Source organism: Thermobia domestica, chromosome 18 (genome assembly GCF_964235325.1).
Source record: "Thermobia domestica chromosome 18, izTheDome1.hap1.1, whole genome shotgun sequence".
Lineage (NCBI taxonomy): Eukaryota > Metazoa > Arthropoda > Insecta > Zygentoma > Lepismatidae > Thermobia > Thermobia domestica.
Genome location: NC_137471.1, coordinates 45,581,882 through 45,597,348, shown reverse-complemented (window position 1 = coordinate 45,597,348; position 15,467 = coordinate 45,581,882). Strand labels below are relative to the sequence as shown.

Sequence of the window (15,467 nt, the reverse complement as noted above, 5' to 3'; positions counted from 1 at the left end):
AATCCGCCATTTTGAATTTTGTAATTTTGAGTCAGATTCTGAATTAGCTCTCCTAACCCCCCTGGCAGCATGTGTTCTTCTAAATTAAATGATTGTTTTCTGTCTATGCTTGGAGACCACCCCTAACGTTCAAAGGGTGGTTTCTACCCTTAAACCCGCGCCATTGCCGAAATAAAAATATATGTGTCGATTAGTTTGCGATGTTCTACAAGCATGCAAAGTTTTATTCAAATCAGGGAGTGACACTTCCGTAAGTCTCCTTGTCAGAAATATACTTGCTGGTGTTGACAAACTTCCTTTCTTAGAAATATTTGGTCTAGTGTAACTGAATTTAAAAGGATACCATATGGTGTGACGGGTAACGAATGTTGAACTGGCTAGTATCAACCATTTTGCAAAAAGAAATAACCACCTCAGTCTTTCTCTGTTTATATCTCTTTTTCCTCCTCTGTAGTATGAAAAATTTTCCCATAAACATCCGGGGAGGGGGAGAGAGTTTGACACATGAGGCATGAAAATACTGAAAATCCATTGAGTGCGATTGGAAATATGACTCCAGAACAATTTTTCCCTGGGTTCTTGAAATCATTACTAGTACGTATATACTAGATACTTAATGATAAGACTTAATTTGGACTTGGAGAATGTCATAGTTTGAGCAACGGGCAAACATCAAGTTCTGTCAAAAACTAGCAAATCCGCTGCAGGAACGTTGCACATGATCTAGCAAGTGTAGAGAGACAACACCCTTTGTTGCAGTGCAGTGTTTAAGTGACACAAACGGTTTACAGAAGATAGACAGTTTAGAGGATTATGAACCAGTAAGTCGGCCAACACACTCCGAACAGAACTCAAGATCGAACAGGTTGCAATGGTTGTGCGCTCTAACCGTTCCCAGTCGGTAGATAACATCGCAGCAGCAGTACGAATAAGCCGTGGTACGTGTTACAACATTCTGACGGATGACCTGAACATGTCGCGTGTCATCCAGCACCGTGTCCCACGCATTCTGACACAAGACCAACAATCAGAAGTGTTGACGTTGATGGAAGTTCTTGAACCGGATATTAACAGACGAAAGATGGGTGTCTCCTGAACGATCGACAATTAAGGGGATGTCTACTCATCATCACAGGCTTCAGGATCTCCATAAGGTAACATGTAAAATCCACAGAAGACAAGCAACCACCTGCAAATCGCCACCATCTCCAAAACGCAAAAACCCAAGACAAGACAGGTCAAAAGAGAAAATGATGCTTGAACTATCTTGAAGGTCAATGTGGATCTGTGTATGTGCGGACGTTCACATCGAGCACAGCAACCATGAGTTCTTCAGGTTAACTATATTCTGAGTACCAGTCCACGAATTTATTAACTGTACTAGTATTAGTAACTCTAATGTGCAAAACTCAAAACATTTAAGAGATACTAGATGCATAAACATCTAGGAAAAATATTTAGATAATCTTAATCCTTATTATAAAACGTAGGGCGCTTCATCGTGTAAGTCACGCTAATTCCCAGGAGGTGTCTGTCAGCTTAATAATTGTCACTAGTTTCGCTGCCTCCTATCTGACTTCAAGAGACGTTGCTAGCGTGCAGTCACTTTGCAGATGAGCCAAAGGTTTCAGAGAAACAACTAGTTTCTTTATTTTTCATTTAGTCCCGCCAGACGAATCTCGGACAGACATTTAAATATTGACCCTAGTCAGGCTCGTCGCGAAACTTCGTGCTAACAGCTATTCAAATTAAAAACTGGGAGAGCGTAGAAAGGCTAGAGCAGCGTTTCCCAACCGATGTGCCGCGAATGGGTCGCTGGTGTGCCGCGAGGAAATCGAAACAAAATTATTAATTCTATAGCAATAAATTGCAAGACAGAGAAAAAGGTATATTTATATTTCACATTACTACTATGAATCTAAAATTTAAAGTTTCATACTGTGTTACTTTTCTGTAGAACATTTTTCTGTACATTTCTAATTTTGAAAAAAGTATTTGTTATCGTTGTTATGACCATTATTGCTTCTTTATTGTTGCAGACTATTTCGTAACTTGAAATTTTAAAATATTATTCAATCCTTCCGGCAAAGTAAACGCATACAAATTACCTACATTTGTGTTTTAAAAGTAAAAGAGATTCGTTTGTTCGTTCGTTATTTAGTGATCCTCCTCCTTAATGAAAGGTTGGATACATTTTTCGAAAAAGGTGTATTTTTAACAACTTGAGCCCTATATTTGATTGCAATTGTTTTCTATTTTAAATTAAAATGAAAAATAAGCATAATGATTTACCACGGAAAAAAAACCAGTGAACGAGCTTTCTTCTCTGTGAGAAGGATGTCAGTAATCAGAAAAAAAATACTACAGTATTTTATATTTTCAAATAATAATAATAATAATAATAATAATAATAATAATAATAATAATAATAATAATAATAATAATAATAATAATAATAATAATAATAATATGTGTGCCGCGAGAATTCAAGTTACCCTGAAGTGTGCCGCAAGTTAAAAAACGTTGGGAAACGCTGGGCTAGAGTGTTGGCATTCTTGCTTTGCAATTTCGGGATTTTAGGTTTCAAATCTAATGCCGGGAATGCTAACCAGGTGTTTTCAAGAATTTTTCGTAAGTTCCACAAGGCTAATGAAAAAATGCATTTTTAAATAGACGTCACATCGTCATGTCCTCTAGGCTACAGGAGACGGAAGCCTAAGGAAAGTGAACGATTACGAAAGCATTGCTGAAGTGGGAATCTCTAAGAAAACGGGAAAACACCGAGAAAAACCTACTAATACGATGTTGCACACTACAAGCTTCACATTCCTGGAGTCAAAGTAGCCACCTTTCGAATCAAAGATGAGGGCTTTGCCACTTTTTCTCTTACTCAAATCTTCTCATTCTTATGCTGTTCATAACTACCAGGCTGGACAAGGACACGGACACAAAAAGATCTTGGGCAGCAAAAAGCTCCTAAGCTCTTCAAATGGATCCGCAACCGCATTGGTGTTGTGTCATGATCGTCAGCCTAACTACTCAGACCGCTCAATAAGACAACGACCCATTGAGCCAGCGTATACCATACCAGGAGAATTAGAGAATGGTACCTTTTAATACAGAATTTAGCTCCTTCCTTTTCCATTAGTGTTGTCCATGAGATGAGAGATTTCGAGACGAGAATTATATGTTCAAACAAGACAAGAAATTTCTCGACCTTCGTATGAAACATTAGTTTATGAGAGCTTTAGATCTAAAACACTGTTTTAGTGTTGAGTGGTTCAAAAATGTTTGTACGAATATAATGAAGAACATATATTAACATTGAAGATAAGCAATTATAAATACACTTCATATACTCCATTAATCAATGTCATCTAAATGTTGTTATATTCGGTTGTCTAAAAAGTACTGAACCTTTTGCTTTGACCACGAGAAAGTAACTTTATGGAACCACATTTGCATCATCTTGTTACGGCAACACATTAATCGCTATAGAACTTCTGTGGTTTCCGGGCAAAACATGTGACAAGTGGTTTTAACGGGATTCTTTGGAATGTAAGTTAACTCCATTCAGAGTTCTACACAGAGCGAAATAAATGATAGTTAGATAGTGTCAGGTCTGAACTATACGGTACATGCATTATAACATTCTATCCATTTTTTCAAATTTTGTGATGAGTCGTTAAATGTGTATGTGATTTGGTGTTGTCAGTGTGGTATAGAACTTTTCTGTTGAACAGTTCCGATCGTTTCTTTTGAAATACTAGGTGCACTAGCACTAATTGTGAACAGTGCATGAGCGCGTCTATCTTCTGATCAGCGGCAGTAGCTCGTGGCGCACGATACCCTTCCAATCTGATTTAAAACATAGCTTATTCTTCCTGGGCGTCAGTGTGCGCTTTGGCACGGACTCTAAAACCTCTCCTCGCTTTGACCACGATCCTTTTTCACACTTTGGTTTCAGAAATTTCTCGATTCCATTATGTTCCAAAGATATTCGAACGATCGAGTAAATGTTTTGAAGTCAGGTCAAAGTTATTTTGTAGCCAGCTTTCTCCAAATTGTTTTACACTATTTAGTGACGGAAGTTTAGGTCTTTCTTGATGTCATGACTGGTTACATCATGCCGGTCTTGCTAGACTTCTGCAAGGAACATTTTTGGCATCGAAATTTCCAGAACGAAAACGGCTGAACTATGTTTTGGATGTTGCTTTTGATAAGATACCTTATCGTTATTAGATTTATTTATGGAATAACGGTGATATGAGCCTGCGCAACATTTGCGCCTTTATTGAATAGCACAGTTCTGCAGAATGTTTACTCATCTTTCCGGCGGAATACCTTACGTCTAATTATAAACATTCCAACAGTTTTTGAACACCCACTATCTTAAACTGTACGCAAAACACTCAATACTTTTTATATACCCTACGATTTGAGGCACTACTGTCAACTTGTACGCAAAACACTCAATACTTTTTAGACTACTTCATATCAACTCTAAGTAGACCTCTCGCGACGCAGAAGGATTCTGATAATTTGTAAACGATTTTTTTTTCATGGATCAGGCAAAAATTGTATACATAGATTTACGAACCGACACGAGATGAGACGAGACCTACAAAATTTTCGAATCGAGACGAATAAAAATTGTTACTTGTCTCGTCTCGTCTTGATTAATGTTATTGATTGTTGGTGATTCCAGTCCAAATGGGTTTCCAACGTGTACAGTCAGTGACGAAAGTTATTTCCATTTCGTAAAATTTGTTTTGGGAATAACGGTAGTATGACTGGAACGTACAACGGTGGTATTGCTGGAACACAAAATTACATCCTTTTTAATTTACTGAGAGCTGTACTCAAATTATCCTTACATTCTGAAAAGTTATTTACGAAACTAATTTCATAAACGTAAAGAACTTTTGTCGCTGATTGTACCTGGAAGTTTGTTTAAATAAATAAATTTTGGATTGATTTTCAAAATACGTCTTAAAAAGTGCATTTTTCTCTTGTACTTTTTAAAAATATATTATTAACTGAATTAATATATTGCATAATAGTACTGCCAGTATTAAAGAACTTTCTACGGTATGCTTTCCATAAGCGTATTCTCTGGTTCGATCCTTGGTGTCAGCACATGTGATTCAAATTCCCTGTTAACTTAATAGTAATAGTAAAAATAATTATTTTCAACAAAATTAATTGTCTTTTAAAATATATTTATGCATGACTAAAAGGAAAAACAATCTTATATACTTATCTTACAAATTAATTAATTATGACAACGCTCATTATACCTTTCTCTTTAGCCAGCATAAACAAAAGATTTAAAAAAAAAAGATAATTATAATAATTATAACTTTCTTGAAAACATTATTACTTTTTACTCTTGAGTATGATTCGTTTGATTTTTTCTTTTACTTTTTTTTGTACGATTTGCTTATTTTTTAAAGAAAGTATTTTCAAATTTTGTTTTTCTTTGGTTTCACGTCCCACTCTTATGCACCGAGGCTGATAATGAGATGAATGATAGTGAGGAAATGACGAAAGGAAGATGAAGGAAATGGGAGAAACCTGAGAAAACCCACACGCACGGTGATTGTCCACCACAAGTCCCACTAGCCCGAGTTGGGATCGAATTACCACTGAGCCAGGTCCGTATGTATCCAGAAGGATCTAGGGGGACCAGGACGGCCCTAAATTTTTACTAGCACTCTAAATTTTTAGTGGTCACCTATATTGACGAACTAAATACAATCTTACACCCGTAAATATAGCAATATTTGAAACTTTACTTTGTTTTATTGGATTGCTATTTGACTTCTTACTTTGTGCTAATTATATTTTTATTAATATTTCAGGGCAATAAGAAACAAATTTGATAATACAATTGAAAAAAAAAAAAACACGAACAATGTCGATGTTCAGCATTTTAAGTTTAATCGGAAGTAACATAACATTCCTTATATTTACAGATTAATTCAACTTTTGAAGCAAGAATAGTCCGAGAATGCAGCTACTGGAAGTAGGCAATTTAACTTTGCGAAAAAGATTGTGGAGACGTTACGCAGTCGTACTCGGGTTCTTAAGAGTAGGTTTAAGTGAGGTGAAGTTGGTATTATTCTGTACTTAAATACAGTATCTCATTGTATTCATTTGTATATTTGAAATTACAATCCAATAAAGACAAGATAATATTAAGAGTCGCACCTGTATATTAAATTTATTAAGGTTCATGCCATTGTTGTTCAACGCAAATGATATATATTTTATTATTATTATTTATGTGTCTACGTGTTCTAATTTTTTCTTGTTGCAGTAAATCACGTTTCCACTTGTGCGACAATACTCTATTGCGAGCCGCATCTCTTTAGATTTATGTTGGTGTTTTGATTCAGTCCCCAAATATTTCTATTATTGAGGAGCTTCCAAAACTTTTCATGTGATTCTGCGAAAAAGGAATGAGTAAACTTGGCAACGTGGCATACTGACAAGACATTCTGCGAAACATGAAGTAACCAGTGGATTGCCGCCGAATTCAATATTCCAAGAATAAATGCCATATTTGCCCTAATCTCTCTATCAAACACAGAAATGGTAATCTATCATTCCTCGTTTTAATCTTGAATTCTTTAGTTGGAAAGTGTACCGTAATTTCACAACGTGAACCGAAACTTCTTTGTTTATTCCATCGATATTGACACATTTGAGCTAAGAAATAACAAAGCTATTATTTTTTTTGTAATGTATACCAGAATACAATCAGCTATTTCTCGTTAAAGAGCATAGTGTTTCAACAGGATAGAGAGGAAAAAACTTTTTGTCCTATACGTGATGTTCGTATTATTTTCAGTGACTAAGACTGCTTAATCCGAACACTTGAACTTCCTGCCCTGTGCACCTAATGTTACTTACGAGAAGTGACGAGAAATAAGATTTTATCCTCTCGTCTCGTGATTTTTTTTTCAGAGCTCTAATCTCACCTCGTTTCTCGAAAAGGGGCAACGGTGGCTCAGTGGTAGAGCGGTTACTTCTGGTGCATTGGGTCTTTGATTCGAACCCCATCCAAGTAAGTTTCTGGTGGACAATCTTGTGTCTGTAATTCTCTCGGAGTACTCCCGTTTCCTCCTACATCTCATTCCATCAATTCTTCCATTATCGGTCACTTGCCTTAATCATCATATCCCTTAGCCTAATGCCCATAATAGTGGAGAAAAAATATTTCTCGTCTCGTCTCGATTCCCAGAAAGCTTTTGTCATTTCGCTTTGTAGCTTTATGTACCAAATTTATATCTTTATTTAAAAAAAAAAACATATAGAAGTTATCAAGGTCCTTCCGCGTCACGAGAAGTCCACGAAGAAGGTCTATTAAGGGTCTTCAGTACAGCGAAATTAAACTACCGCTAATTTTAGAATTTTTCTATAATATCTTTAAAACAAATAAAAATATTCGAAAAGTAGGAACGTAGTGAACTAGATAATACGATTTTGCATGTGATACCGTTATCAATACTCATCTATCTGCTTTCGATTTGCAACTGTAGACAGATTTAGCTTTTTTTTTTTTTTTTTTTTTTTTTTTTTTTTTTTTTTTTTTTTTTTTTTTGCGGGTTCTGTAAATAGCGGCATACCAAAACCAGATAGGTGAATTGTGGTAAAGTCATCATATGCAAAATCGTATTATCTAGTTCACTACGTTTCTGCTTCTCGAATATTTTTATTTGTTTTGAAGATATTATAGAAAAATTCTAAAATTAGCGGTAGTTTAATTTCGCTGTACTGAAGACCCTTAACATTTAAACCATATTTATTATTGGAGAATATTGTGTAATGATGTGCGTACTTTTAAACGCTGATAAATCATCATCGTTGTGATCTTACACTCACTTTGTCAATTTACAGCTTTTACAGTATGAATCTTGTGACATTCAATCATTGTTGAGAGCCAAAAATTGGGTGAAATCGAGTTTCTCACGAGACTGGAGAAACTTCTCATGTCCCGTCAGGAATTTGAAAATATAATTCTCGCCTCAAATGTCGTCTCGTTCTCGAGGCGAGACCAGACGAGAAATTTTTCATCTCATAATCAAACATATACGTGTTGCTTAATGATAGGTCTCAGCTGTGATAGGTCCTAGATTCGATTCCTGTTAATGACAATTTTCTGTTTCAACTAGTGGCGGGCACAAAAACCGGTTTTTCGGTTTTCCACCGGAACCGGTTTCGGTTTTCTTTAAAACCGGTTTCGTTTTTTTTCAAAATTTCTTCTATTTCTTGCCAAAATAATGTTAACGTTGTTCTCCGGAAACCGATTCTGTTTCGGTTTCTCTAGAAACCGGTTTCCGGTTTTTATAAAAACCGGTTTTGGCGATCCCTAGTTTCAAACCACCATTGCGCATTGAATTAAGAATTAAGGTACTCTGGTCTAAATGACGTTAGAAATAACAATGATGGGAGTCGATAGATATACCATTTCAAATCACCCAATTAAGAGCGGTTCGATTGGCCGAAGCGTTTCGTTAGCAGCATATATCGAAATAAAATGAAATTGCCCTATGTATATTAATGTGCCATGTTTATGTCCTGTAGGCTAAAGTCTAAAGAAGACGGATACTATTGAAAGTGCGTTATTAAGAGAACAATACAAAGAAATGCAGAGGTCTTATTAAACGCTTTCAGGGACATGGGGTAAGAAGTAATACATGGAAGTTTGCCGGGATCGTAATAGTGCAAATTATGGATGCGTCAAAATAGCATTTTCGACAAAGTAGATACTTTCAAATATCTGGGATCAATGTTAGCAGACTAAGCCATACCCACGAAGAAATTAAATGTCGACTGAAAACAGGGAATTTGTGTTTTTGTTCAGTTTTTTTTTTTTTTTTTTTTTTTTCGTTACGAATTCTGTAGAGGAATGTGAAACTTAAAACGATAATTGTGTCTGTTATGCTGTATAGTTGCGAAACATGGTCGCTTACTCTGAGGAAAGAACGCAGATTGAAAGTATTTGAGAATAAATTCCTAAGACGGGTATTCGAATCCAAGAGGAACGGGAATGGGGAATGGCGGGAAATTCATAACGAGGAACTGCATAACTTATACCGTTTACCAGGGTCATCAAGTTTAGGAGGTTCAAATGGGCAGGTAATGTAGCCAGAATGAAAGAAAGTAGGAACGCTTTGAATGTTTTAACTGGAAGTCAAATCGGAAAACGACTATTAGGAAGACCTAGGTGCAGATGGGACAACAATACTGACAATGAGATGGACCTCGTAAAAATAGGAATACAAAGCAAAAACTAGATTCAGTTCGCTAAGTACAAAAGTAAATGGAGAGATTTTGTAAACGCGGCATTGAACCTCCGTGTTCCATAGGCCATAGAGTTACAATGATAGAATTGGTGGAATGAGAATGTGGAGGAAAGTGAAAACTCACGGATACGATTCCAACACAAACTTAAGTGGCTTAGAATCGAACTAGAGACCCCTACCATTAGAGTTAAACTATCATTTTTTTTCTCAATTGGCCCCAACCGGGACAATTGTGTCCATGTCTTCTAATGCAGTAATTCCCAATCTCTTTTGACTGACGACATTGTTTAATGAAAACACACGTGTTTGGGTTTTAATATTAATAATATCAATTATATTAGTGCAAGACTATAAATCTTTATAAAGTAGTGATTTTATGCTCGCGATACACTCTAGACTCTTCGGCATTGCACGAGACATGAGCGTAGTGTGTCGCGACACACCGGTTGGAAACCACTGTTCCAATAACTTTCATTTAATATTCTATTTAATCCAGTGCAAGAGGACAGGAACACAGAAACATCCAAGACACTTGAAAACGCTCATATTCTTCTGAGGAACTCGAACCCACAATGGATTTTGCCCCACGATTGTAAGCGTATTACTTAAACTTATCAACTATGTCTCACTGGGACCAGTGAGCTTCCGTACCTCCTGAATTCTAATTCGAGAATTAAGTTTAGTTACCTGCGACCATGAGCGAAGTTAGGAATTATCTCCTGGGGAGCAGACCTTTTGTCTGCTGGGGGGCACGGTAAATACAAATGAGAATTGAAGAATCTTATACGTGCCATTTTTATTTTTTATCAAAAAGTTGTTGGGGCAATGCCCCAACGAATTTAACCTCTAAAGTTTAATTTAAAAAAAAAAGTCGAGCGATATAAGGTGTACGGCTAATGATTGTGAGGCGAAATTCATTGTGGTTTCAATTCCCACTGAAGAGTGTCGTCATTTTTAACTGTTCTCTAGCCCATGTAGTTCAAGTAATCAAATAGTTAACAGGTTACTAAGATGCATCCTATGCGTTAAAAAAAAAAGAAAAAGAAAAAGAAAAGAAAAAAACACGAAAGTAAAGTACACACCTGAGGCCGCGATGACTCAGTGGTAGAGCGTTCACCTCTGGTGCTAGAGGTCTCGGGTTCAAACCCTGCTTACGCCAAGTGAACTTTGTGGTGGACAAACACCGTGTGCGTGGGTTTTCTCGGGGTTCTCCCGTTTCCTCCCACTTTTTCATTCCACCATTTTCTTCATTTCTCATCATCACCTTTTCCTTTAGCCTAACCAGCATAACCGTGGGACGTAAAACTCAAAAATTTCATTTCAAGTACACACCTTTGGAGATTCTATCCTTAGCCTTGTGAATTTGTGGAGAACATCTTGTCTCTGTGCATTTTATTTGGATTTTCTCGTTTAGTGCCACTGATGGCTCAGCGGTGCTCTCTCCGCCGGTCTAGTAGCTAGCACGTACGCCTTTGATGTACAGGGTCCCAGCTTCGATTCCCGGTGGGAGAGCTTTTGGAATTTTAACTCTTCTCAATGTTTCTGTGATCGTGTCCCTGTCGTTCTAGGTTACTGGGAAAGCGAATTAAATTAGTAAAATTAAGTAGAAACTTGGTAATAAGTAGATAAGCAAGTTAATGAGGCACGTTCGGTGAATCAGTTAACTTTTTTAAAAAGCTGTAAAGTGCTTACCTCTCGTATATAGGGTGCCTGATTCGATTTCCGGCAAAGTAAATTTGTAGTGAATATCGTGTCCATTGGTCTTCTCGAGGTACTCCCGTTTTCTCCCACATTTGCATTCTATCAATTCCTCCATCATCATTGACTTGCCTTAATCTCGTCCCCTTAGCCTAAAGGGCATAAACGTAGGACGTTAAACTGGAATTTTTCAATTTTCCTGTCACATTGTCATTCCACCAAACTTTTGATAAATATTCACTTTCTCATTAATGATTCTTCTCTTTCGTCATAGCAGGGGCGGATCCAGGACCGACTTCTGGGGGGGGGCGGTGGGTTGTCATACTGCTACTTTTAAGGGCTCCAAACTTTGGGATGGGTTTTATTTATATATATAAAATAAGAAAGTTTCTTCTTCTGAGGGTGGGCCAATCGCCCCGATCGTCCCCCCTGGATCCGCCCCTGCGTCATAGAGTAAAACTATGCTTTTACCTTCAATGACATAGCCGTGAGAGTCATCATTTCACTTTAAAAAAAAAAAGGTTTATTGATTGATTGGTATTTACATTCTTTTCAAAAGCAAATTGTAAATTTAATGTGTGATTTCGTCCTTTTAGTTTTTGTTGCACTGTTGTGTCCTGTAGATGAAACAAGACATGATTAATGAAAGAAAATATTTATAAAATAATTAATCGAGTGACAATATAAGGGGGTCTTCAACATTGAGGGGGGAACAAGTAAAATGTCTTTTTTTTTTTTTTTTTTTTTAGCGATGCTCAAAATAATTGTGAAGTTGGAAAAACAATCCTATGGAGGATCAGGGAGCAGAGTTGTCTTCAACATTGAGAGGCAGGCAGATTTGAGGCTTATTCTGGGGGGGGGGGACATCAATTTCATCTCACTTTCCTTTGTGGTAATCGACACAAATAATCACATTTTTCCTCAAAAAACACATTTCAAATCGGATTATTGGGGGGACAGTCCTCCCAGTTTCAAGATTGGAGGGGACATGTCCCCCTCATCCCTCCCGGGATTTGCGCCAGTGAGACCCGCAAGTATGATGTTATACAGCACAAACTCATTGGTCTACATCCTGGAAACAATCCAGGAAAATGTTGCACTACAGGTAAGCACTCTACCAATAAGCCATCGTTCCCCATAGGTATCCAAACTCGCGAGCCCAACGTTTGTGAGCTCGGTACTCGCACTCAACCGAGATCATGCTCATTAATTGAGCGCAAGTCCGAATGAGCCCGAGCCCCAATGAAATAAATGAGCGCGATCCCGAGTGAGGGCGTGCCCTATTGAGAGAAGTTAGCGCAAACTCAGTTAAGATTAGTGAGTGCGTGCACAGTTCAGCGCGAGTCCTGTTCAGCACGAACCCGAGTGAGCGCAAGCCCATTTGAGAGAAATGAGTATGAGCCCGAGTGAATGCGAGCCCAGTTGAAAGAAGTGAGCGTGAGCCCGAGCGAGCCCAATGCAAAATGGCAATCTATGCCGAGAATAGTCTGAAGTTTCTTTGATACTCTTCCACCGGAAATCGAACCTGAAATTCTGTGCACCAAAGGTACACATGCTAGTCACAAGACTAGCAAGGAAGGGTTTTTACGATATATATGTAACGGAAAGAATAGGAGTAATACTAGCGCCCGCCAAGTCCGTTCCAATAACTTCTTTACTTATAAATATTTGAGAGGACCGCGGTGGCTCAGTTGTATAGCGTTCACCAATGGTGCGCGGAGTTCCTGGTTCTATCTCAGCTTGCGCCAAGATCATGGGTCTCCTCCAGATGCTTTCGTTTCCTCCCAATTTTTTATTTCACTATTTCATTCAATATCATCATCATCATTGCAGAGGCATCATTTCAGACTTCGCTTGAGGGGAACAAGAGCACCACCGACAGAAGACTTTTACTTTTTGTAGTAGGCCTAGTGTATTAGTAGACAATTGATTAAAGTATATGTATTCCTCAAACTCTTGGGGGGGGGGTCAATTGCACCCTCCTGCCCCCTCCCCCTAAATGATGCCCCTGCATTATTGTCTCCATTAGTATCAACACATAAGGTAAAATGTTAAACTTTAAAAAATCCACTATTGAGCTGACCAGGTTCCTAAAACTTGTTTAACACATATTTCAGGATACCTGAATTCATCAGAAACGTTTTTCTTTTAGAAAAAAAAAAAAGAGAGAGAGAAAGAAAAAAATAAAGACTAATCTGCATTATGATGTTTTATCTTTGACACTATTTTCCAGGGGCTGACCAAGGGCCGGGTAACTCGGGCGCCAAAACGAGCCTCAAATAGTAAATTTTATAACGTATTTTCAACTGGTGTTTTTTGGTTTATATTCTTGTAAAGTAGCGTCAATTACACAATCTTTCTGCATTCAACAGTGGAAGAAGAGAGTTTCATAGTTTAGGGGGCTGTATCGATAAATGGAGACATGGCATGTAGAAGAAAGAGGGGACCCTTATTATGTATTTGTATTAATTTTTGTTTTTTTGAAAAATGGGTTTAAAATATTAAAATTATTTTAATAAAATGTTCAATATAGGCTAGGACTGGCGCGAAAAAGTCACTTTGCCCGGGGGTGAAAATTTTGCCTTGGTTCGCCACTACTATTTTTACTCTAATAAGCACTTTTATCATTGAAATTAAATACTGTAGTAAATTACTCTATGGTAAAACTTACTGTGTTAGTATACCCTTGTACTGTAGTAAATGTAGCACTTAAAAAAAAATATATCCAACCATTCACAGTGAGATACTAATAAATAGCTTACACACAAACACAATTAAAAATATTTTGCACTTTCTTCCTTCGTTAAGAATTTAACTTTTCAGTGAAGAAACTTTTTTTTTTTTTTTTGCCAAAGAACGTTAAAAAAGAAAGAAACTTACTGATCCTCTTCATTTACTAACACACTTGTAACACCTTGTTCATGTAATATACAGAAACATGTAACAATAAAAACTACCGCGAAAACCGAAGAACACGAGCTGACGGTGGCCATCCTCTCACGCTAAGAATGTATGAACACAATCAGCACAGCACAGCACGGCAGCATCCGATGCAGACTTTTATTTTTTTTTTCACACTCAGAAGAGATACGAATATCATACATTCATTAAGCTACACATTAAAGACTGTGTGGACAAGTTGAGGGAATAAACTACCGTGGCGCCGCGTAATGGAAGATGTTTGCAAGATTTTTTTTTTTAAACTGCGAATTATTTCAAGAAGTTTGTTGGCAAGTGAGTCATTCATTCATTGGTTGTTTCATGGGACGAGGGAGAGGGGGTGAAGGGGAAGGGGGAAGTTGAAGAGAATGTAGGCGACTTCATGCATAATCATGCATATTTCAAGGAGAGTAGTTAATGGTTCACACTCTGAAATATTTACTAATCACGTGGAGAAGTAAAAGAGGGGAATGACAATGATGTTCTTTCATCTCCTTATCTGAAAACTAGAATCTTTAAACATTGCTGAAATACAACTAAAAATAGCATCTGTTGATTCGATTTCCTTTTCGTAAAATTTTCCATTCTCTTTATTTTAGTGATTTATTTGATGTCCAGGTGTAGCACTCTACGTCTCGTGCTGTGCCTCAAACATTGTGAACTGATAAGATTGGCAGGTCAAAGACAAAACACTACCACCAATCTTTCCAAGTAACATTCCAGTAAGAAGTCTGCATGTCCTTATATCTTTTTTCCGAATCAGGAAAAACCTTATCCATTCCTTTGTTCTTGGTTCTTTCGTAAATGCAGTTTTGAAAAATGAAATGAAATCTATGTTTTACGTCCCACGATTATGCCGGTTAGGCTAAAGGAGACGTTGATCATGAGAGATGAGTGAAATGGTGGAATGAAGATAGTGGGAGGAAACGGGAGAGCCCCGAGAAAACCCACGAGCACACGGTGTTTGTCCTCCACAAAGTCCACACGGCGCGAGCTGGGATCGAACCAGGGACCCCAAGCACCGGAGGTGAACGCTCTACCACTGAGGCACCGCTAAATGCAGTTTTATTTATACAAATTTCTGGGCATGGGATGACATCTCTCCGCGAGCATACTATTTGCGAAAGGGGGAAGATAGAAAGAGTCCTGGATTGAGTTGAGTTGATTTCAACTTAGCGTCCCTTTCACCAGCTATTATGAGACGTTGACCTACAGCTTAACGTGGGATCCGAACCACATAAGCGCTCCCGCCAGGAATCGAACCCGAGTCTCCCGCGCCAAGAAAAGAGGCCTGGAACCTGTACGTTAGTTACCCCGACAATTGGTTAGTGTGAATGAGAAAAACCTAGCAAACCTCACGCAGGACTACTGGCATGAAAAAGTTGTTATGTCTTTTCAACCGAGTGTCCTCAGAGGGAATCGAACGCTGAACCAGCACTTCTGTAAAGTTTACTGCATAAAAGGTACAGGCAGGGGCGTTCCAAAGATTCATAAGGTTGAGCTGTTGTATAGTGA

At 37.8% G+C, this 15,467-nt stretch overlaps 1 protein-coding gene across 1 annotated transcript in view; it reads right to left on the bottom strand.

Moving 5' to 3' along the window:
* LOC145675797 (chitooligosaccharidolytic beta-N-acetylglucosaminidase-like) overlaps positions 1-14,222 on the bottom strand; it is a 28,493-nt gene extending 14,271 nt beyond the window's left edge. The window contains exon 1 of the mRNA XM_081746499.1: positions 13,893-14,222. Within this exon, the coding sequence (XP_081602625.1) occupies positions 13,893-14,005 (113 nt within the window). The 5' untranslated portion in view covers positions 14,006-14,222. The remainder of the gene's footprint in view (positions 1-13,892) is intronic.
* Positions 14,223-15,467: the final 1,245 nt, after the last annotated feature.